Source organism: Nomia melanderi, chromosome 10, assembly GCF_051020985.1.
Source record: "Nomia melanderi isolate GNS246 chromosome 10, iyNomMela1, whole genome shotgun sequence".
Classification (NCBI taxonomy): Eukaryota; Metazoa; Arthropoda; class Insecta; order Hymenoptera; family Halictidae; genus Nomia; species Nomia melanderi.
Genome location: NC_135008.1, coordinates 13241695 through 13266923, shown reverse-complemented (window position 1 = coordinate 13266923; position 25229 = coordinate 13241695). Strand labels below are relative to the sequence as shown.

At 45.0% G+C, this 25229-nt stretch overlaps 2 protein-coding genes across 2 annotated transcripts in view; one reads left to right on the top strand and one right to left on the bottom strand.

The window, feature by feature from the left end:
- Positions 1 to 13287: 13287 nt before the first annotated feature.
- LOC143175006 (uncharacterized) lies at positions 13288 to 21050 on the bottom strand. Its single transcript, XM_076371547.1, has 3 exons — positions 20922 to 21050; positions 14289 to 14464; positions 13288 to 13395 (listed from the first exon to the last, which is right to left on the bottom strand). The coding sequence occupies exons 1-3, from the start codon at positions 21048 to 21050 to the stop codon at positions 13377 to 13379; spliced, it is 324 nt and encodes a 107-aa protein (XP_076227662.1). The 3' UTR covers positions 13288 to 13376.
- The window catches only part of LOC116428819 (zwei Ig domain protein zig-8), a 29985-nt gene continuing 25649 nt past the window's right edge, over positions 20894 to 25229 (top strand). Inside the window, exon 1 of the mRNA XM_076371190.1 lies at positions 20894 to 22114. Coding sequence (XP_076227305.1) covers positions 22045 to 22114 — 70 coding nt within the window. The 5' untranslated portion in view covers positions 20894 to 22044. The remainder of the gene's footprint in view (positions 22115 to 25229) is intronic.

Genomic DNA, 25229 nt, shown 5'->3' with positions numbered 1-25229 from the left:
CGAACTGTTTACGGACAGCAGAATGCTGTCTTGAAACTAAATTAAATTCTTCACAGAAGATTAAATGTTCCTGTCTTGTACCAGACTCATTGTTCGCGGAAGTCACAGCACTCCTATTATATAACAACAGAACTGAGCTAAATTGTATACACTGACTATACAGTCAGCGTGAATCTTGTGCACGTATATTCTGACCAATCAAAGCTGCCTCTCTCCCGTCAAACTCTACTTGCAAATCTGAGACATAATAGCTACTAACATCTTCTTCGTGTGGCACCTCCAAATATCACCCTAATTTTCGTGACATTCCACGAGCATACTTCAAACTTGCAGTTTCCAGTAAGTCTAATACCTACTCATACTAAACAACACCACGAAACTTACAAAAAGCAAATAGTGTCCGTGAAAGCTGAACCATTTCACGAAGCTCCACAACTTTTCTTACTTATTAAGCAAATGCTCGCACTCGTCCCAGGAAGGTCACGTTTAAATAACAAGCAAAAGGCATACCAAAAGAAAGAGTAATTTTTTACGTGCAACACTGTAGCGCCCCTTAATCTCGAAAACGGCAAAGGAGTCAGACCCGTCTCGCGCAGTCTAACTTGCATCGGCGCGGCGTCTCTAACGCGCGACGAAAGCGAGGGAAAAGAGTAGAAAAGATGGAGGCACGGTGAAAACGAGGATACGCATCGCGAAAAGACTGGGAACTGGAAAGAGGACAAACGGAATCGTAGGGCAAGCGCCGAGCTCTCGTTAATTACGCCGCATATAATATCACCGTCCCGTCGTCAGCCCTCTAAACGTGTGTACCACGCACACGCCACGTCGCGGCTTGGCTCGGCTGGGTTGTGTACACGCGCGAGCGGGCGTTAATGATGATGGCGTTCAGGTCCGGGTTAAAAAAGAAACGCAAGCTCACCGGGCGTCTCGTTAAATCGCCAGGTATCACGAGAGCGCGCGAACACTGAAATTGTATTTTCCACGCAGGTCGAGAAGTTTCATCCATCAAAGGAGGCGAGAGAGAGGGAACGCGGGTTGAACGGGTGGCAGGGAAATGGGTGAGTGGGAGTGAAACCGACGTTGAACAGAGGGGTAGCAGGAGAAAGAGAGAAATGGAAGAGACGGCGGGGAAAAGGGCCGGTTGGGCCGGCGCTTTCATTAATCATCCAGCGGGACGCGTGAGCTCTGCGAGGCTCGCGACGTCGTTAGCGATATTTCTAATCGAATCGTATTATACCTGTGACAGATGGGCGCGACGACAATGACAACGACGACACGCCGGTCGTCGACGGCATTAGCCGCATCGCGCCGCGCCGGCCCGAGCTGCTTTAGATCGGATGACACTTGTTGAAGTGTCGCGCTCATACGTGTTCCCCAATTACCAGTGACTTTATCGGTCTATCGCACGCAGGTACATCGCAGATATTAAGCCGAAGGGAAGTTGTAAATTAATTTACGGTAATGCGGCACAGTCTCCGGGACAAATGCGCCGGCTGCCGATGCACAGGGTCGGTCGAGTTATGCGACTATTCGGAGACACCGAACGTCCCTTGGCAATTTCGTTTCCGGACACGGAGATGATGCACGACTGTGGCGGCACCTCTTGTATTTACTCGTTGATAGAGGGATACTGAGACAATCGTGCTTCCGCGGATAGTCGGACAGTGAATGATTTGCGATGTGTACGGATTTTGAAGCGAGGAACGGAATGGGTATTGAAGGGTAGAGGTTGTGATGAAATGCTGAGTAAACGTGAGAGGTGTTTGATTTTTGGTAAAGGCGAGTTTTTTTGTATATTATGAGTTTTACGGATCTCAAATTTTATTTTTTGAATGAATCTGTATGTTATTTGTTATTTCGTTTGTCAGTACGGTTGAATTGAAAATCAACAATTTTAAAATATGCATTTTTATATTAATAATCGGTAATAGAGGTTAATAACTTCCATCGAATATCGAATGACATTTTCACTTATCACATAAAAATTGAAAATAAAATGGACCAGCATAGTAGCATTTAAAAACCTCACTTTACTGAAAGCTGCTATAATGACACTCAGTACTTGAAGAGTTAACCACCCATCATCCAGCCCACATCAAAAGCAGTCACTTAGCAAACCCTACCGATGAGCATTACCCAGGTCGCTTCTTCTCCTTCACACCACTCTCACCTTTCCACATTTCCATTACATCCGTCAAAGCGACGGTTCAATTCGGTGATGAATAGACGAAAGTACCCAAACGTCTCCTCGCATTCCTCCTCTCCCGCCCCTTCGAAGGGTCATTTTACATCGCGCGGCTTCCCACCGGGAATCGAACTTAAATCATCCGAGCCCTCTTAATTCCGCTGTGGCTGAGGGATTTAAAAAGATTAGGATCACGCGTGCTCCGCGAGATCTTCACCCTCGGTTGAGCCCGAACGTTTACGTCGGCCGGATGAGTTCACACGACGGACAGAGGGGAGGGGGATAAAAGAAAACGAAGAGGGCGGCGAAACGGCGCTGGTGAGGGGTCGACGGGGGCGGCGAAGGACGGGGGAAGAGGTGGGACTCTCGCATCGAAGGGAACAATAAAGACGATAACGCGGACGATGAAGAGGACAATGGTTAAGGGAGGACGGACGGCCGTGCCGGATAATGGGAAGATCATTATTTTCGCGAACAAAGTCCCGTCCACGTCGTCGCCGTCTCGTCGTCTTCGCCTAAGCGCGCCTTAATTAACATCTGCCCCAATTAGAATGGTTCCACCGAAAGGCACCCGCCGCCGCTTTGAATCTTCCCTCCCCCGGCCCCGTCCCATGGTCCTTCTTTTTACCGTCACCGGTTCGCGCGCGGCTTCCTCCCCGCCGCGCCCACTCCGACCGTCTCGCTAGCTTCCTGCGCATCCTTTCTCCTTACGCTTCGTCTTCTTTCGCTGATCTTTCCGCTCCTCTCATTCTCCCTTTGCCTTCTTTTCTTTCTTACGTTCGTCCGTTTTCTTTTTTATTTTTCTACGTTTGTGCCGCTTGTCCCTCGACAACGAACGCGTCGTAACAGTGACCCGATTGTTCGCTTTACCAGCTACACGAGCGACATTTTCAGCGCTGGAAAAATAAGTACAATGCCGTCGGAGGGGTGGAGGGCGGTACAGGCGTGCCGGAACGCGGCGCGCGAGGTAGGGAAACGGCACGGAAGGTCGGATATCGAGGCCAGCGGCCGGTTTCTAACGACTGTGTTAATTGTCGAACGCCGGCCACGGGGAATCAGCGGCAAAGGGAAATTCTGATGGAGTGCTTTTTGATTGAGCGGCGAATGGGGAAATAAAGGAGAGCCGGGGTGTCGAATCGATTGAATTTGACCGTGCACGCGCGACCGTCCTCTCTTCCTACGCCCGTCCGACCATCAGTGCCTACCTGCTGAACGAATGATGTGAAAGGGCACGACTTTGAGTATGACATGTATGAACGGGTTCAAAAATCCGCTACACTGTTGGACGGTGACTGTAGCCGCTGCGGAAATATCTGTCGACTTTACTCGCGCGAGAACTAATGCACGGCTCGGTTAACTCTTTCGTAGCCGAGCAACCATCCCTGCATCTCCTTTGGCAATTCTTTTTTATACGGCTTTTGAAAAGATCGCAGTACCGGATATCCGTTCGTTGAGCATTTGGCGCGGATGTGTGCTTTCGGGATAATTTTTGCGGAAATCGAAGCGTGCGCAAGTACTGTGAAACTATGAAGAGATCGGTGAAACTTCTAATTAAGGACTGAATGAAATCGAGTGGTTGCGAATCAGTGGAAAGAATAAGCGTTGCTGGTAACTATATGAATTGAGGATGGAGAGATGTGTAATAGGGTTTAAAGGATTCTGTTTAGTGAACTAAATTTAGTTCGAAATAAATCAATTTTTATCGAGTTTTCTGCTTACACTTATGTCAATTATTTATACTACTAAAACTTTAAAAAGCTTATGTACTTTGGACGACAGTATAAAAGTTAGAAAGGTACAGAGTTTTTACGAGAATGTAAAAGTATCTAATTGAACAAAGTATAATTATGAAAGGAAATAGAATACATTCTCATCATATCGAAATTAATAGTAGTAAAAGCTTTTATCGCGTTCGCCACAAATTAATGGCATGCTGTCTTCATTTCCCTTTTTTTCTCGAGATCGAAATCTAGCCCAGTTAATGTCTCAAGGGTCCACGCGTGTCGCTATCTTGCAAGCATATGCAAAAGAATTTTTTTCATTATGCAATCACCATGATACATCAGGACATTCATATATGAATAATTCATACCGGATTGCGACCACACCCCGCATAGAAATCGTTTCGTCAAAATATGCGTGGAAAGCTATCCGACGAAAGCAAACAAATTAGTGTTCTCATTGTCACGGTGCTATGACAGTTTAAACACCTAAACGCTAATTCGACAATAAAATTAATCTTCTCAATTTCGATCTATACTCCACAATTTATACTGCGCCACATAATTCATTAAAAAGTAAATTAATCCCTTGCTTTCTCATTTATGCTGTGCATACGCTAGCAAGGATTAACCCGCTGTTAATAATTTTCCACTAGATCTTCCGGTATTATCTGCTACATTTCCAAAATCGCTAAACAGCGTTTCCTACAATTGGGTATAGATTAAATACTGTTATTAACTCCAATGTGGAATATTTAATTTAACCAAACATTACAAATAAAATAACACCCTCGATTTCATTCAGCTGTCTAATTTGGATCACGCGACGTTCAATCAAAGATACAAAGATTTCAAATTACCTCGAACAAATACGACTCGCGCAATTTACAAGTCAACCGCAGGAGACAATAGGGGATAAAGGGCGGAACGCCGACGGGAAGCGTCCCGAATTCGTCAATCAGTTTTTTTCCCGAGGTAAAAGACCGCTCTAATGAACCCCGTCGAACTTTCAGCCAATAATTGGAACGAAACAATGATCCGGCGCGCCGCGGGCCGCTCGTTCCCGGACGTTCGCCCCCCGTCCTTTGTTTTTTCCTCGGGGTAACCCGATTTGTCCGAGGGGATATTAATCGCGTGCGCGATAACGTCGTTGCCGTTGGCCCGAGCACATGACAAACGAGACTGATATAGCGCGGCTGCATGACCGGCACGTTAAGCGGAAAGGGTGTATTTATTCTACGTGTTTCACCCGGGTTTCTACAAATTAACTTTCTACAGGAAATGGATAGGCGACGCGACGCGACGCGTCGTCCTGGACGTTAGCATCCGCGAACGGAGTCTGTGGGTGACATCCCGCCCCGAAACGCGGCTGCATCAAAACATTCGGGGCTGTCACACGGCATCCAATTATCTTGGAATCACGTACGTACCCGGTAACGTTCTTAATTATCCGTCCCCGGGTCGGAAAAGTTCCGGCGACAATCCACTAGAAAAGTAAAGGCAGCCCCGTCATAAAGGAGGACGAAAATTGCTCGTCGCATTGAATTATCGAGTTTCGCCCGCTCCCCTGCTTCCTCGTCCGACCAACGTTACTATTCGCAGCTCACTTTTACTTTAATCGGCCGCTTTTTCGCTCCGTCCGTCGGGGAACGTCATTCGTACCTAGCACAATTCTATTTGCCGCGTCGCTGACTTTTCGAATGTGTTACGATCGGGTAATGGACTTTCCGTATTTAGACACCTTAATTGAGTCCATTAGCCGACATGCATGGTGAAATCTTCTTCGCTGTTTTCGAACGAGCAGCGTTCTAATGGTTTCGGTGTATTGAATATTTTTGGCGCACGGTTTTTAATTGTTCAGCGTGGCGAGAATTAAATTTTTTAGATTGCTTGAGGTTGAGAGAGAGCGTTGGGGGAATGGAAGTATATATTATTGAGTGTTCAATGGATAATGTTAATTAAGTGCAATTAAGGTTCTGCTTGTAAATAAGCAGATTTCTGTGGTGTGAAAAATCATTAAGACGATGTGTGATCTTCTTAATTATTAACGTTCAGGGTTTTATTATGTAATGTTCGTTTTATATAAATTGTATTGTGAATGGTTAATAACATCCTCCTCAACAAAGTTGAGAATGTATGCTCTTTTCATGATGTAATGAATTGGGTAAAAAAAGTAAGTACTATATTGTAATAATTTGTCTTTAAGAATTATAAATTCGATATAATGATCCGATTGTTGAAAATGTCGATTCCGTGCAAATGAAGGCAAACTATGTAATTTTTCGTTTAAAATTTAATGAATGTCTACATCAGTAACAATGTTCCAATTCTCAAGGTAAAATGATTGCTTAACTTTTTAATGTAGAACACGCGGTATTAACCACGTGCAGTTCGAAGCTGTTGCAGTACAGAGAATATCGAATGCCGATTAAGGCGCTTCCATTGAATAAATTCAAACGTCGAAACTTTATTATCGAGCGTTATTAATAATCCATGAGGAATTAAATTATCAGAAACAAACTGACGGCGCAGTCAATTCGAAAATGTGCGGGTAAATTGCAATTCATACATCGATATTTTATATATGCATAATAATACAAATTGATACTCATACCAATCAATTACTGAACGTAACGTTTCTATTCTGTAATAAATTTCAATTACCGCAATGAGACAAATTTGTTAGCATTTTTCATACGGCTGATGAAACATAAGAAAATTTCGCGGTAACTGGCATCCAGGATCAGATTCGCGTTTGGTATGCGTCAGCTATCTGGGTTAGCTCTGAGTTAGATCTGCTTCACGCAAGGTTAGATATAAATTAGATCAGGTGTGCATTCTCAGGGCTTGTGCAAGATTCCAATCAAATATGTATTAGATGCAGTGATCGAACTTGGATCAATTCAAGCCGTGTATATATATCTCAAACAAGTCTCAATATCATTGGGATGAGTTTGCTCTTAGTGAAACAGGAGCAATTATCTCGACGGAAATCTTAGAATTTGCAGTTCTGAGTGGAGCAGAACCGCCTATCGGGCTGAAATTTTCCTCTGAAAACCCTTTCGTGATCATCTTATCGACTTTGCCGGTTGAACCAGCACATTTTCTATGAGAACTCGTGATGAACGCTTAGTCATGGCTCTGATGGCCGCAACCTATCATCGAGCCTTTCATTTGATATCTTTTCCCACGCTTCAATAATCATTCTCTTTATGAAATTAGATCCACTTGTTGTCGAGTCTGATTATCGAAATATTTTCAAAATATCAGAAAGGATCGACGTCTATCGGCAGAATATCATTTTAAAGGGTGGCGTTAAAGTGATTCGATTTGCGACTGAAGATAATTTAAGACATATGATCCTGCCAGCAAGAAATACAATTCCGCTGTTGAATATTAAATACCTAGCGGCCGGAGGGTGCCTGACTTTTATTAAATGCGAAAGTCGATGGCAGCTTGATCCTGCAACGATATTCGCGTCAATTTCAACCCGGGATCCATTTGGTCTGGGGAATATAATGAAACAGGTTTGCGTTATCTTCAGGCGTCCGTCTCGTTGCATCGTAACGACTAACACGGCGTGACAGGGGTAACTAAACTTCTGTTCCGTACAAATTAACGCGGAACTGAAACACGTATTTGCACAACGCTGCGATACGTTAAGATATCTCCGCCATACATCGAGAAGCCCATTCTGTTCGCCATTACGAATCGTCGCACGAAACATGTAGGTCAATTCAGAAATGACGCAAAAGCTAGTAATATAACACGAGGTATAAATGTCAAAGAAAAATATTCTATACTATTTTACAGTATTTTTTGTAAAGTATTTATAAATAAATTTTGATCATCATTACTAAAGAAGATAATTAAACGTGCCACACCGTTATGATACATTTAGACACAGATTTTAGACATTTACGTATAGATAGAAATTTCAGTATACTTTTGTAAAATTGTACTATGGGTATATATTCTTTTATTATAGTTACAGATATGAGACACACAATAATCCGCATTTTAATGGTACAAAATATTCAAATATAAATCAACATGTCAGCTACTGAATTAAACGACTTTCAACGATCAGAAACGTATGAATTCTTAATAAAAAATTATATGATCATGAACTCGATGGATTACTCGAAAATACGATTAATCGATTCAATAGCTCACGATTTCTCTAAAATATAGCAGCCTTGAAGTTAAGTTTCCCTGAAGTTTCTTTAAACATTTCAAGATTCCCTGCTAACTTTAGAACCTCAAAACTTCTTCAGGCTATCCGTTCCCCGAGAGCTCCAGGGTGCCGGAAATCTTATTATAGCCTCGGATTCTTCTAACTACGGTTATTGAGTGTAATTAGCCGGATTCGGATCGTATCAAGTCTCCAGGTTATTCCTATCAGGTCTATCGAGTCGCCAATGAGCAGTATAGTGTCGGATAATTCCCATGCGGTTTGTATCGGGTCTATTTAGTCCGGGGTGAATAGAGTCATAGTGGGTAATTCCTGTGTTGTTTGTATCCAGTTTATTGACTCCCGGGTGAGCGATACTGTGCCAAATGTCTTCCGTGTTGTCAATATCTGGTTTGGTAAATAGTGTATGGTCCGCATCGTTTTGTCACCGAGCATACAGAGCTTCAACTCAAATATGAACCCAGCTGACGCATTGAACGAAGTATCAAACTACACTAAAACTCCGTTAGAGGTCTAACTATCTAACTCGCTGACACTCAAACGCTTTCTAATGATTCTGCGTGAAACGTGACTCACGATCAATCTCGGATGAAACACTCGCTTTCTCAGCCACAATGTTCTTAGTCCTCAATTCGAGCTGTTGACGCTAAACGTAACGCGATCGGTCAAATGACCCGTTTTAAAATTTGATTTCAAATTCTGCGTTTTATTTCGACCATTTAACTTTCTATCAATTCCTGTATTGTTCGATTGATCAGTTTTTCAATATTCCTCTTCCCTTCTATCTCTATTTCCACTATGAGCAATCGGCCATCTAACTTGTTTACTCTTATTTTGTAATCAGTTATTCGGCTCGTTACTTTCGAAATTGGTCTGTACAAAATGTCGGTTTAGTGTTAAAAACCCAATGATAAAAATAAGAAAATGACCATTGTACAATAATATCGTAATCAAAGTTTTTATGGACGTGTCTACTTTCTGACGAAGTTTGCTGCTACTTGTTGCGACACTGTTCCATGCATCAACGAATTAATAAACAACTAGTTTAATTTTCTACGTCCGGCCACTGTATATTACAATAGAAACCACTCGAATATGATAATTACCATCGCACGGTCACATCGATTCGTTACTCCAGACCTGTCAATCGAAGTGAAACTTAACAAAACTCCGCCAGCTCAGCACGGAATTATCATAAAGAAATTCGCCGGCGCGAGGACAAAAAGACGGGCCATTCGTTCGTCTTCGCCCTCTCACCCGCCTCCGCCCGCTGCGCCACACTGTCACCGTCATCCGAGCGATTTTACGATGGCCGCGCGGAGAATATAAAAATTCTTGCCATTGAGAATGCCTTATTTATGATGTAAATTCCGTAAGCGCACTGGAACTGTTCCGGGCAAGAGTATAACAGTAAAAACAGACGGACAGTTTTTACTGCGCTGGATATATATTCCAGGATTCCGGGGGTACGGGCCGAGGGACGACATTGAAATTTTACATATGCATGAGTCGTACTCGTACACGAATATTTCCGTCGGGCGAGCGACGGTGTTATCAATCGACGAGACGTTCCGGGGAGCGGAAGAAATTCACCGAGACGGAGTGGAGGGCCCAGACGCGCGGAAATCGCGAGAGAGCCCTGTCGCATCGTCCTTCTCGCACCAACGTCTCGAAGGAGCGCGAGACGAGAAAAGAAGTCTGATGCACCTGCAGCTGCACACGACGTTTATACTCGTATCGCGGGAATTCACTTTTTCCTTCTCTCACCGGCCCTCTTGCCGGCTTTGCCTCCTTCTTCCTCTCTGCTCGCCTCTCGTAGTGTACGGCGCAACCCCTTCATACGCCGTTCGCAGGGGCAATTTTCATCCGCACTTAAAAACTCTCCGGGATGAACGGTACCGTTACGTGTATTCAAACAGAAGTTGCCTCCCTTCGAAATAGAATATCCACTGTCATTGAGTGGCGACGGTGTTTCGTGCCCCCCTTCCAACCCCTGCGTCGCACGCAATCCCCTTTGCCGCTCGCCATTCTTCCCACCTACGCTCGCCCGCAGCTCGGCCGGAAATAATGGCAGGCCGGGAATCGTTTACGGCCGCCCACCGTTTCGCGGGCGAACGCGCGAAACCGCGCGCCCCGAGTATCGGGTTCCATCAACGCGGTGTCGTTGTTTTAGAATTTAGTGGCGCTCCCGTCGCAGAACTGTAGAATTCCGAAGTACGTGTTCAACTATGCGCCGCTATTTGCCACGAAGTTTATGTAACCGCCAGCTGGGAGGGATGATCGAATGCGAGGGATCTCGCCCCGTTCCATTTTTCTTTTCAATTCTGGAATTTGTTTTCCTTTAATTTTCGCAGACGCTTTGTATTTGCCGCGGGAACAATTTCTTGCATGGCGAACCCGTTTCGGCTAGCGATTGATCTTCCTTTTTGTCGAGCACTTTTTCGACGGTAGACGTTTTTGCAGGACGTACCTTTTAATTTTTCTCTTTTTTGCGCTGGAGGAAAGGTGATGACGCACAATGCGAGGTAATTCAAAATTATTGTGAAGGCTTGTTATTCGTATCAGTGTGAGGTTCTAAAGGTGTTTCAAGAAGAAATAATGTAAAATTAGCGAAAAAGGAAAACACGATTGTTTGCATGTTATTTAATTAAATTATCTTTTTTCTTGATTTCGTGTGCACTTGAATTTGAGACTGAAAACTGTACGATTCGAAAGAAAGAATTTGGGTTTTGTATGCTCTAGTTCTCCGGGTATTTCACAAGTATGCTTCCAACATGCAACTTTGACTGTTGTTTTTCATTCTTTCTGTGCGAACGATGAACGGTAAGGAATACGCGTCGAATATTTTGTTCCAATCGCCGCGCAAAAGCACGACTATTCTTTTTTTATGCACATAAGTTATGTTCCGCCTAATTTAAACAACTTCAATTTTAGATTTCTTTTCGAAACAGTGTTCCTTAGAACGTCGTGAAAATATGTTTTATATTAATGAATACATTGTTAGAATAACGGATCATAAGTTTTATAATTTCATTAACCAATGCTCAAAATAGAATGTCTACTTTAAAATAGCTGTTTAACATGTATATTCCCATGTCAGATGCACTGTTTACGTTGCATTATATGTTACAGTATTCACTAGCAAAGAGTCCAACTCTGAATTTCGTCGGGCATTCAAGAAGTTCATATTTTTTGGTAGCCAAACTTCAAATGGAAATTCAGTATAAGCTAGCAGCTTAACGAACTCTGACAGTTCCCCGGAATCTGATTCACTCCTGCTGCTTAATTCGTTGCACAATGGAATTAGTTGCGAGAAGTTACTACTCACCAATTTGTCTGCAAGCCGCCGGCACACAGACGTGTAAAATAATAACTTTGATGGGCGTTACACGCTCCGGAGCGATTTAATATGGAAAATATTACATTCTGGATTACATTTTAATCTAGACAAGCGCGCGCCCGGCCTCTTCTTATACCCTCTTGAATCCACTCTTTTGTCGACGACGCGCGCGGCGCGGTAGGGCGCTTCGCTCCTACACTTCTTGTTTCAGTTTTCTCCATAAATAAAAATCTAAAAGTCTCCTCAGACCCTCGAAACCAAACAGCTTCTGTTCGAAACATTTTCTTCTATCTCGGAAGATAAAGGAACTATTCGGGTGACCTGTTTCAAGCGTCTTGAGGTTTCTGCGTGTAAAATAAATATACATTTTTCTGCACAACTCTTTTCTTCCCCTCTTTCTTTCTCTGGAAGACCTAAAACGGCGGGTAATGCGATGATCGAAAATTGATTTCTCGAACAATGGATTGCAACAAAAAGCCAGACTTTTTCTCGACGTGTCAAGGGGGAACAACCCCTGAAAAGTTCTGAACAATGGACTCCGCTACAAGATAGTGTACTATCTTATTCGAAGTTTTATAACTTCATCAATTCTTCAAACTTTATAACAGCGTTGGGTCACGCTTAAGATCGCAGGATTTAATGAAACACAATGAGAAAGAGGTACTAGAATTTCAATATATTATAATTTACGTTCAAGTGAACACTGCGTAATCGATGAATTCCATAAGATAACAAGTTTCGCGAATAAAAAGTGTGCTTCTAAAATATGCAGATGTCACATAACAATAATCTTTTATAACTCCGCAACGATTGTTCCTTCCGCCGATATAAAAACCCTTTTGTCCGCCTTTATACGCGTAACCAGTTAACTCGGCGACTGATTATTCTCGAAGGTAACACGAAGTGCATCGTAGAACCGGAGTACGCGGTATACTCGAAAAAACTTACGATATGGAGAAAATACGCAGAGCAAAATTGATGAAAAAAGAAGCAAAAACGGCACACCGTTATACGCCGCTATTGTTCGTGTATGTACAACGGTGCAATTACAAAGTGCAGTTGCATATTTTTTACAAGCCGGGACACATATTTTTTAATGCACCGTTACATAAACTTCTCCATCCTTATAAAAAAAGTAGGAGCTATTAAAACATAGATATCTCGGAAAAAATTCATTCATCGGACATTAAAACTTTCAATTCGTCGTGAAATATTTTCACAGAGCAACACGTTCGTGTGTGATACACGATGTTTAGAAAGTCAATATTGCGTCCCGATAAATTACTAAAGTGTACTATATGTTGAGACAATATTCACGATAATCTACGTTACACTGATTACATGAACACGCAGATTTACATTTACGAAGCAGTAGCAAATCAATAGGTCGACGTTGGTAATTATATTGATTACTTTGAAATAAATCAGCACCTACCATAATTTGAATTATATAATCATAGAATCGCGTAACAGGATTATCATAGTATAAACAATTTAATGATATATAATTACATCATGTTTCATGTTTACATTATTGAATTTCAAGATCGAACGAACCACTCGCGATTTCATTCAAGTTTGTTTTATAATTAACTACGAAAACAAAGGTTTCCATAAAAATCCATGGTCTAGAAAATTACACATTCACTGCATTTCATAACGCGAATATCATTCAATAAATTTTATTCAATACATTCAATTTGCTTTGATGTGAAGCGCATCCTTACACCGATCGAATGGCAATACAGAACACAAAAGCGAAGTCAAAAATGAAGTTCAAACACAAAATTCAACTATAAAATACAAAATCATATAAAACACAGAAGCCAAATAAAACGTCAATCACTTTTAGCCAACTGTAAAATACACAACCAATGAACTGTGTATCATTAACCCTTCGCGCTCGTATGCCATGGGAAAGATGATCTCAAGGTTTCATATCTGAAATGGAAAGCTGAAAATAAATAATTTAATTATTCAAATTATAAGAGATTGGTACGTGGCTTCCCTTTTATCTTATAAATAAGATTTCAATAAATACTTAAATTTGTTATGAAATAAGTTTGTAAAGGTTTGAAAAAATCTCGTCCGCAAGGGGCTAACCTGTGAACTATGCAATTGAGTTTCAAAAATTTCTCGTTTCGCGCGCAACAAAATCAAAAAATGAAGCGCATACTCGTCAAACGTAGGACGAATGCACCTAGGGTATATTTTAATGAAAAACTAAAGCAAAACAAAGAGGAGTTATATGTTTATCTGAAAAAATAAGGAATTCATCGTTGAAAGAATTAGTATCATTTCAAACTTGAATCTAACCTGCATAATCGGCAAACGTAGTGAATGATCTTACAACAGTAGTTTAATCGTAAGCCGATGTACACGAGATATCATAAAAGCAACACCGTTCCGAATCGAGATTCTACAAAACACACCGTTTAATATGCAACGGCCGAAATACACTTAACGGTACCAACGAGGTGGTGCGTAAATAAAAGTGCAATTAAGTAATACGGTTGAGTATGAATGTAAATCCTCAGCGCACCCCGGGATGCAGCAATATTAATATTTTCCAACGGTTCATGCGACGAGGAGAAACGCACCCCTCGTGCATTAAAAAGAACGCGGCGCGGCGCAACCCTCCGAGGGAAATGAATAGCCGGTCGAACCGGGGCGGGGCGTTTTTGTCGCGGTGGAACTTTATCGTCTGGCAAACTTTATCTTTATCGATGCGTTCCGAGCCTCCGCACGCCTCGCGGAATCTTCGACCCGCTAGTTCGTCGTCTGCACCAGCCCCACGTCCGGACACGTGAAAAGCGAAAGATTTTCCAGAGGAGCGGTGACACATACCGTAGGTCGTCTGGAGGTGAAGCGACAGAGCGTACAAGCCGACGCGAGTGGGCCGAGTTTTCTCCTCCCTCTCCCGCCCTTTTTTTCCGCCGTACCCCTTGGCTCCGTTTTTTCCCTGGGAAAAATCCAACATCGCTCGATCTTCCCATAAAGTTAGCAGCGTCGGTACGTTGCTCCTGGGAAACAAATTCCCCGCCGAGAATAGCGCAAATTGCTCGAGCAGGGGTGGTGGAAAAGGAAAACGGGATATGTATGCATAGCGTGGAAGGGGAAAAAAGATCCGGAGAGGGAGACAGAGAAACGAAAAAATGAAAAATGAAAGCGGTATACTGATAAATGGGAATGGAAGAAAACCGACTGGCATATGAAGTGACTGGGACTACTAGCTCTCCGATTTTTCCGAGTTTCCCGAAGGTGCAAACGCCATTCGGCCGGGAATGGACACCGGACTATATTCGTATTAATGGTACACGCATAACTGGTTAAAGTGAGATGTATACGAGTGGTCGAATACACGGGGAAATCGCGGCGCGACACTGCGGAAAGCCAAACTGAATCGGGTGATTCTTTTGTCGTAACGGCGCAGCTGTCGTATGAACCGTGGTTAATGAACAGAGTGGAAAAAAGAGGACTCAGATGTTCAGATTGACTTTCTCGCTGTGTTATTTTTAAAGACTCTTGCCCTGTGGCTCGCAATTTAATTAGCGATCACGCTGACGTAGTCAGCGACAAAGTCGTCCGTGCGCCGTGGATAAACAACCATCTGGCCACAGGCTCGATTTCCCTTTGTCGATAAATACATCCATAACAAGTGAACCACGAGTATGATTGGTGTTCGTTAACTTTGGCCCATAAACCGTATCACGGGTCTCGCGCGATGTTACAAGTCAAGGGGTTGGGGTTCAGAAGTTACCGCGCGAAAACACGTGATCCCGCGATTACCGAGATTACTGCACGATTCATGTTACAATTTTGTAGTGAAGGAACAACATTTGCAGACACTGTAAAACGGAAAGAATTTATTCTCGATAAGTTTTGCGAGCGGTTTAGCAACTGATGCTAACGAATATGAAATCCGTAATGCAAGGTACAAATCCGAATTCAAAGTTTGGTTTCAAATGTAAAGTACGAATTTAGAGTGTAAAGTTCGAGTCCACAGCACGAGGTCCAAGTTCAGAGAGAAAATACGGGTACAGAATACAAGATCTAAGTCTGGATATAGAACGCAAGTCGGAATACAAAGTGCAAGTCATTCGGTAGAAGGAGAGTTAGATAGAGACGTAAGAAACAGAAGATATACGGAATATCTGTGCATTCTCTTAATTAAAGCTCCCTGTTCCGACCCAATTTTGTGAAATAAGTGCCCGCTTCGAAAAACGTGTCTACTTTTCATAAACATGAAAGGGAGTAGAAATTCTCCTCCCTTCGGTACCCATTTCCATAACTACTGATATTTTCTCGCCGTGGTCAAACATAGAATTGTGACAAACTCAAAAGTAGGAAAGTGGAATGCCACCGAAGAGGTCAGAAAAATCGAGGACAAGACCGGGAGTGACGACTCTAAAGGAAACAGGGATAAAGGTGAAGAATGCGGGAAACGAGAAGAGCGATGACAGACAAGGCCGCGAAAAAGAGAAACGAGATAATCGATAAAGGAAAAGAATAAAAGGGAAAAGGGTGCGGGGTGGGGGTAGATAGCGGCAGATCAGCCAGAAGAAAAGTTCTGTAATTTACCAAATGCCAGTCTACCGCACCATGCAAATTCCTCGCCGTCGGAAACTTAACCGAGATTCGAAAACTTACTTCCGACGATGAAGGTTAATCTCGACGGGCCGCGCCGAAGGAAACGGGGTGAAAGAGCTTACATATTCGGGACACTCGCTCGAAATTTCCCGGTGAACAGGAGACCGTCTCCTCTGTCGTCGATTATTCAAAATTACGAATTCTAATCGAACCGTCACCGACGTAGCTGGAAAGTTAATGTCCTCCGTGCTTCACCGGGCCAAGGGATAGAGCGGCGGGGGCGAGGTTGCGACTCGTCTCCGGAGAAGAAGGAAGGGAGCAGAGGGAGAATCTGAAGGTAAATGTTGATTGATCCGTTTTTGCCGAAATGTTTGCGCGGTCCCGACGTCAAACAAATTCAAGGATCGTCCGTTTCGCGTTCCGACGTCGAATTGCGACGGGTTCGCCGCGAAATTCATACGTTTATTACCCCGGGAATGCCGAGACTTTATTTACGAAAACTTCTTAGTTAGTTGACGAATCTACTCTTTGCCCGAATTCAAGTATCTGCTGAATATCTACTCACAAATTTAAAATAACCCGGTCATACGTGGTCATATTCCGGATTAATATTAAGAAATTTAATACACTTCACTTTTAAAGAGTTTGCTTTATTACAGTAGTTAGGGAAAATTGGAACATCCCTTTTTTCTCAGGATGCAACCAAGTAGAAGTAGAAATTCAAAAACTGTCCTTGCAGAAATGGGTCAGATTTCATTTTGGAAATGGGTCAAAAATCATCTTAGATTTCTTGCGCGACAGTTCCATTCTGCTGAGACAATATCAGGGTAGCGTTTACAAATCCTCAAGAAACATCAGTCGATGTGAATAATATCATACAAACTTGCAAGTCGATGACACATTTTATCTTATACGCTACGTTCGAAAATTGTCAAACCCTCGATCATCAAACATTCCCAAACAACTTCATACAATCAACAATCAAACTCTCATTCTGCCTCAAGTAATCTAATATTAATCTAAGAGGCAATATACCAAGAATATTAACGTAATAACGCATAAAGACTGAATCACGCAAACATGCATGAGTGTCCAAAAAAACTCTGCACATCTATGCGCGGTACTAACAGTTCTACGATCCCTTGAACCAAAGAATGCAATAAGTTTTCGGTTCTCCTAGCGGGATCACGAAACAGTTCGTGTATAATCGTAATCTTGGCGGCAGCTCGCGAAAAGCGGGGTCCGGCTGCCGAAACGTACGCAAACATTCGATTCCGCTAATAGCCGATAATTTAAAGCAAACGATCCGTGGCCGCGTTTACACGTGTCCGCCTCCCTCCGCGGCGCCCCTTCCCCATTTTTCCTCACCGCCTCGTCAGCGAAACAAGCCGCGACTCGCGCGCGGCTACAGAGTAATTCCAACCCGGTGGAAATGTTCCCTGCGAAAAGATCGGGTTTCACGCGAGGCGAAGTTGAAGGGAAAGCAACGGGCGCGCGCCGGTTGCGATAAAAATCGTTACACCGCTGAAAGGGTAGAGTTAATCCGCGGGTACGGTGATAACGGGCCGGCGTAAAGAAAATTCCGAGCGTTTCTCACGAATAATTACAACGGCGCCGACGGGGGATGAAAGAGGTGTAAAATTTCGTCGAGTTACAAAAGATTGTGGATTGCTTGAAAGGGTGCAGGTGAACAACGGGCAGAGCGACCGGGGAAGGGGGCGGGATAAAAAAATAAAGGGCTGTACGGGCGACGACAATGAAAGTGAAAAAGAAAGTTTAAAGGAACGGGGTTGGCCGACTACGTTTTTTCCTTTTTCCTACCCCCGTTTCTATTTCTTTTTTTGCCCAGACTCTCCACTCTTCCTCGTGCTCCGGGATCTAATGGGGGACCCGAGCTCTTGTCAGTCGGATTAACATCACCCCTCGGACCGTCCTTCATAGAACCGGGTGGAAGCGGATGTTTATCTTTCGCCTAAGAAAATTTTCGGCCCGACCGAGATTCAGATGGGCTAACAACGCGGGTAAAGTATATGGAATTATCGCCGGACAAAGAGGACAGAGGAAATTTCAGCGCCCAGGAATAGAGGACGAGGAGTATAGCGTTATTTTGCCCGGTGCGCCCGCACCCTGTCTTGTTGATGAAGACGTTTGAAATAAAATTGCCGCACAACGAGTAATTAACATGTTCCCGCCTTTTGCGGCGTAGGTAACCGGTGGAATGCAATACAACGTTGCACACTTCGTCCCCGTGAGAGTTCGCCTCATCGTTGCCCGTGCAGAAGACGCTTTAAAATACGTTTCGTCGAGCAAAGGGTGGTCGCATGGGGGGGGGGGGGAGGACGAAAAAACGAACAGGGAAAGGGGAAGAAAGGAAAGCACTTCTTTTACGAGGAAATATGAGCCCGTACCGGTTCGGTCTCCAGAGAATAAGGTTAACGCCGTAAAGGACATACAATTTGTCTACGACAAAAAAGGAAATCCGGGCTTACCGGGAAGGAAGCAGTGGAGCCGGGCAAACAGCAGTGCTCCAGAACACTGTATTCCAATAATATTTCGTCATAATTAAACCACGGAACTGAATAAACCGGCGACCCGCCGAGTGATCAGCTCGTGCGAGCCTCTTACTTTATTTGCTCGCGGAAAGAAGGCGCTTTCAGCGCGCGTGCTGACTTCTGAGAGCGATCTGCAGCGCAACAGACAAAGTGAGAAGGTCGAAAGCATAGCAGAGGAGTATATAGAAATGGAATATTAGCTTCAGTTTTAGATGCACGGATAAATTACTGTTTCGAAAACGGAAAATTCAAATTGGCGGTTGGATTACGCACGTCTTATATTGCTAATTGGGAAATATAATACATTTTGTAAACACGTAGCATTAAAACTGAGAGATTTTAAAATTCGTTGATAGTTTTCCGTGGGAGTAAAATATCGGATATAACAAATTAAGAGTAACTGGATGATTTCCACGTCTAATGGGACATTTATTGTACAATACATTGTAACGTACATTTGTTTTCAGATGGCTGCAACAACCGTAAAACAGAGTGATAAAGTTCTTATAAATACAAAATCGTCACACCCTGTAAATACAGTGTAACGTAAAGCTACATCGGTAATTGTCAATATATTAATCTGTTTTTAAAGCGGGTTTGAAATTTTGGCCATAATGTTCACTTAATAATATAATACTCGTCGTATTATGAAATATGTTTAAAAACAAATAATTTCTTTATCTTGTCTAACGAAAAACAAATGATCTAATATTTTGTAACATTTTACAATTAACAGTAAAGAAAATATGTAAAGTGTCATCTAATCAAATTCAAAAGTCAATGTTGTTGATCCCTCACCCTATAAACATCTCAACCCATTAAACCATGACCCCTAATCCCATGCTCCTATATTCACGGCCAAAAGATACTCATAAAATAGAAATCAGAAATTGTATGTAGAAGAATCCAACTGTGGCAAACGAATGGGCAAGCGAAGGAGGTCCGACTTTTATTACAAGCGAATTAATTCGGAAAGCTGCTACGCGAACGGTCGTCCATCAATCACGGTCAACTTAAATGTATGTACCCCTGAATTCTAATCGAACGAAGATCAATTAATTCCGTCGGCGGGCCATCTAATTCCGCCGGCCGGCTCGGCCTTCGTCAAATAAGATTAACGTCGCGGCCGCCTCAGCCATCTACAGGCCTGGCATTATGCTATTGGAACATCGACGCGAAAGAGCAAGCAAAGAAAGAGAAGAAGAAAACAGATGCAATAATCGTAAGCGACCCGAAACACTACCGAGAGAAAATAACAGCGGTGAAACGAATGGTAATCACGGTTACGACGAAAAAGGGAACGAAAGAAGAAGAACGCGACAGCGCGATACGACAAAAAAAAATAGGTCGAAACAATCCTAAGGAGGATTCATTACGATCCCCGAAGCGAAGGCCGTCCAACGGATAATCAGCGAATGGTAGAAACAAAACGACCTTCCTTTACTTTCCCCGCCGCCTCTTTCTCGTCCCCTCGACACGTATCATTCCCCCCAACCCCTCCTCAATCTCTCTCGCTCTCTCTCTCTCTCTCTCTCTCTTTACCACGGAGGTGCACGATATTTTCAGAAAAATAGAATTCCAACCGGTCTCCCTATCAGACCGCAATTCCACAGCTCCCTAATGCAAACTTAAGATGATGCGAAAACGGGTAGCAGTGGCAGAGCCGCGTCCGCGAATAAACGGACGAAATTGCGGACGGAATTTCAGGCAGCGGCGAATGGGAAAAGCCCGTGGAGCCAACGGACGAATGCCGCGGAGAGCAACAGCGGCAGCGGCAACGGCAGCAGCAGCAGCAGCAGCAGCAGCGAGCTGGTATTAAAAGCGTGGGGAAACAGTAATCAGACGGCTGAATTAAGAATCGTAAATACCGAAGGAGACCGGCAGCCAAAGCGAAAGCTGATTAAAAGTCTCCTGAAAAAGGAAGCCAGACCGGGCCGTCGATTGCAATCCCGGCGAATTCGTTTAAACCGAGTCCTCCCGGCTAATTAAAACCACTCCTGGTCGATCGGCGAACCGCAAATTTACAAATCCTAGACTCCGCGGGGGGAAGGAAGGACAGGCTTGAAAGAGGTAGAGGCGGGGAGAGGGCCAGTGAGAAGACCAACTCGAGATGTTCCCCGGTTTTGCCGTTTTCATGCCGTCCGCCGTCGAATCCGACACGGAGGGTACACCGAAGGTTAACGTCGTAAGAAGCGTAAAATTTGTTCAGGGATGGGGGGAGGCGGACGAAAGACGTCGCGGATTGAAAGAGCAAGAAGCGTACAAGACGGCTAAGGCAACCAACGACGGCAGTAGCAGCGGCAGCAGCACCAACCGCGGAGGTCGGTGCTAGTAATACCGTGAGCATCACCGCCAGCAGCAACAACACCAGCAGCAGCAGCAGCAGCAGCAGCAGCAGCAGCAGCAACAGCAGTAGCACCAGAAGCAGAAACAGCAGTAGAAGGAGCAGCATTAGGAGAAGCAGCATCGCCAGCACCAACACCAGCAGCGTAGACGGTAGTGGTGACGACGACAACGACAACACTCTACGTGGGTGGTGGTGGCCTGTAGTAGCGGTAGTAGTAGTAATCGTGGAAGAAGACCGAGCAAGAGGAACGGGGTAAGAATGAAGGAGGACGGAACGCGAGCGTTGGAGGCCTGGAGGAAGGAGGAGGCTGACTGATCGGCAGAGTAGAGGAGAAAGAGCACGCCTGCGCGGAATCCCCGGGCGGGCGCGGGCAGTGCCACTGGAGGCCCGGCGGTTTCAGAGCTTCGCCCGGGACGACGAACCGCAGACGAGCCGTACGCAAAACTCGGTCGTAGTTAGCCGTGTCGGAGGATCGTTCGGGAAAAAGGGCCGAACCACGCGTACGGAACAAGCCCCTGGTGACAGCTCGCGGGTTAATCTCGTTCACTTCCTTTTTTTTTTTTCGTCTCCGATTGTCCGACCGAGAGGAACCGTGCTCCGATCCGAACTAGACACCCCGCACACATACACACACAGTCCCACACACGTCCACACACGCAGCCACACACGTACACGTACACTCCCTCGCGCGCGCGTTCACGTATCGGAGATAAAGGAACCGTGGAACACCTCGTGAGAAACGATTCGGGTATAGACTGGCGGTGGTACCGATCCGGGAGTTCATTGGATGATAATGTGATCAGTGACAGAAGGAGGAGAGAAGGGAAGATAAGAAAACCCGGATCACCGGTGGTGGATACGGTAACCACGTAACCGAAACGTGCGCGATTGTACGGGGGAAGAAGACGGACCACCGGTGTTGGTGGAAAACGGGGTGCTATGCACGCGGCCTGGTAGCACCGAGCTAACGGGGATGAGCAGCGTGTTAACGGTGGACTAGGTGCCGAAGATCTCGGGGGTGCACCGAACTGGTGTGCTGTCCGTTCACTGAAATGTCAGTGGACCCGTCAAAGGCGATCGCGTCGTTCTCGTCGTCGTCACTGTCCTCGTCATCATGAGGAGGTCCTCTTACGTGAACTACTACGTCTTGTGCCTCGTGTGCTGGATTCTCCTAGGCATCACCGGTAAGACCAATTCCTCCCGCGTGACATACGCTACACCTCTCTCTTTCTCTCTCTCTCTCTCTTTCTCTCTCTCTTTCTCTCTCTCTCTCTCTCTCTCTCTCTCTCTCTCTCTCTCTCTCTCTCTCTCTCTCTCTCTCTCTCTCTCTCTCTCTCTCTCTCTCTCTCTCTCTCTCTCTCTCTCTCTCTCTCTCTCTCTCTCTCTCTCTCTCTCTCTCTCTCTCTCTCTCTCTCTCTCTCTCTCACTCTCTCTCTCTCTCACTCTCTCTCTCTCTCTCTCTCTCTCTCTCTCTCTCTCTCTCTCTCTCTCTCTCTCTCTCTCCCCCTCTCTCTCTCTCTCTCTCTCTCTCTCTTTCTCTTTCTCTCTTTCTCTACATCTATCTTTCTCTATCTCCGGAACCTCATTACTCACCGCGTGCGGCTATCTGGCAGATCGTATATCGATCTCTCTCGGGAGAACGAAGTGTCCCGCTGGAAGGAAAGTGTACGCATACATGGACACACTTACGGGATGGTATATGTGCATACGTGTCGGCTCAGTGGCAGCGACAAAAGACAGCAATAGTGCTATTGTTGGCCCGTGAATCTCGTGGTGCCCTAGGTTCCAGTCCCCGGTTGACTGCCGACTTGCTTCTACACAGGCCGAGTGAGGATGAGATGAGGGGAGGGATCAGGGGGGTCAGTGAAGGAGGAGGTGCTGGAGGTGCCGGAGGTGGTGGAGGTGGGGCCGGGGGGACGAGTGACGTGAAAAGGGGGAGGGGGGAGGCGGGGCTGTGGATACTTGTACTGCGGATGGATCGATCAGATTTTGGGGTGTAACTGTGCGTACGTGAATTTGCACGCGTGCACGGGTCCCGTGCCACGATGCTGCCCGGTGCTCTTAGTGATCGTGCTCTTTGGTGACGCTGCCCTTTCATACTCTCACAAGATCTAGCACCTCATCGCATGGATCCGCGATCGATCGACGCCAAGGGGATCAAAATACGCTTGTGGAGGGAAAAAGGGTGGTCTGGAGAGCCGCGAGGAGGGTATTCCTCGTCGAGGGGGAGGGAGCTGCCTCCGGACCCGGCCCAGGGCTGTATCTAGCGTTACCCTTGTTTGTCGCGCCGACGGTATTGTATTTTCCCTGGTGCGCTTCTCTATCCCTCTCTCCCTCTTCCGTTGTCTCTCTTCTCGTCTCTCGCCAGAGTGCGTCCGCTCTTTTCTTGTCGGCTATCCTTGTCGGGTCACCGTGTCGGGTCTCGATGATTCTGTCATCAACGAGGATAGATAGAGAGGGACGGAGACAGGGAGGCAGAAAAAGATAGAGGACAGGGTGTCGATGAAGGCAGAAGGGTAGCGTATACCCTCATCTTCGGTATGACGTCGTTCAGGGACATGTCTATCGATTTCATCTCTCGCGGCTGTTTCTCGATGATACGGTTAACTTTTTCCCTCCTCGTGTATACAATATCATGGTTCTGGTTGTGCGACGAGTCGCGTTCGACGCCGATCGCATCGAACAAACCTCGAAGCCTGTACACGCACGGAGTGGCTGAGATAGCTATCTAAGAGCGCAAAGTTCCAGTTTAATTATACAATTAAAAGGCGACACTTGACCTGCTCGTTTTTACTGTGTTTCCCATTTACTGCGCTCTCTCAGCTATCAAAAGAATATAGGTAACGGGCAGCCGCTTAAACGGGTCGCCACGCGATATCCCGGCAATTACCCCGGATCTTCGTTCAACGGACCATCAATTTCGCGGTTCGCACCATACCCCATAGAAACGTTCCGGTTACACGGGACAGCGTGATAATTGCGCTACGACCAGCTTACACCCTCCCCGACACTATTCGCCGCCAGTTTTTGCTGATTCAATCAAGGGTGCATTAAGCCACGGTTCACTAACCTCGGCATGTTTTATCACAGTGATCTTCCAGGACCCCGGGTTCCGTCTGATACGGGGAGCTGCACCCTCCAACAATAATTTTCCTTTCCGCCGGAGCACTCTCAGGACCTAGGCTGGACAGTAACGAAGCCCGTAAACAGGATTTATTAACTCCGCCTGTGCTCGATAGCGGTTTCCCGCATCGATCGAACGGAGGAGGGCGGAAACTTTCCGTGAAAACATTTCAGTACGCGGGAGCGGACGTTAACTTCGTTGGTTAATCGATGTTGTCGCGTTTCGAAAGACACACTGGCCGTTCGTCAAAGCCGCGCCGCTGCTATCAGACGTTTCCATCGGCCGGGTGAAATAGAGGCGAGAACCTGCCAAAATAGCGAATTCAACGAGGCGTGCGCTGCAACTTTCGCCAAAGCGATCGCCGCCATTAGCGCGCCCGGAAAATTTGTTAAGTAACTTATCCAATTCCGTAACACCGATTTCGTTTTTCGAAACTCCAGCCCTCTACTCGAGTTCCTGAAAATTCTACCTGCTGCCATACACACAGAATCGATTTCTGCATCGGCGCGATGCATTATACACTTTCAACCCATAACACAATTACCGAAATGGCCGCTGATTATACTTCGCAGTGATTAACCGACCATCGGTCTTGCCCTGGGACAGAGATTTTGGCGTTCCGCTAACCACCACTTATGGAAAATCGTTTTAGCCGGGCATGTCATTCTGTGTGTGACGTGTGTCGTGGGTAGATTGTTGTTCGTTTTATTACATGTGCGGGATATTTGTATTACATGACGATACTAGTGGAAATAATTGGGAATTTTTGATTAGAATACAGCTATATAAAAGTGTAATTCTTTACCACGAGTGTTTCTATGAACTGTTCGTATAAAACTGCGATTAAAATACGTGAAAAAGATTTTTAACCGTATCTTCAAAATTTTACGAGTCACGATCAAATTTTGTAAACGGTGAAGGGTTTAATACTCGATGGTAATGGAACTCCAGGGATTGTACAGATTATCTGTCCAATAGGATAGATCGCGCGTGGTACATCGATTCATGGTATCTTCAATCGACTCCGACTGCCGACGAGAAAAAATCTATTAATAGTTGAACGTGATAGATTGTCACGTTAACTAAACAGATATCACGAAAATGTAGGGGAAGTGAGTGGGGATCGAATATCCTCGACGAGTATAAATAATTATTCTCTCAATCTCGGTCGATTA

Bases quoted from the DNA above. Each gene is read 5' to 3' on its own strand.
- LOC143175006 (XM_076371547.1), bottom strand. From the start codon at position 21,050: ATGCTGCTTCTCCTAATGCTGCTCCTTCTACTGCTGTTTCTGCTTCTG. The intron at 14,465-20,921 runs GTATTACTAGCA...TTTGTTTCCCAG, and splicing joins TGCTGGCGGTGATGCTCACG to GAGCAACGTACCGACGCTGC.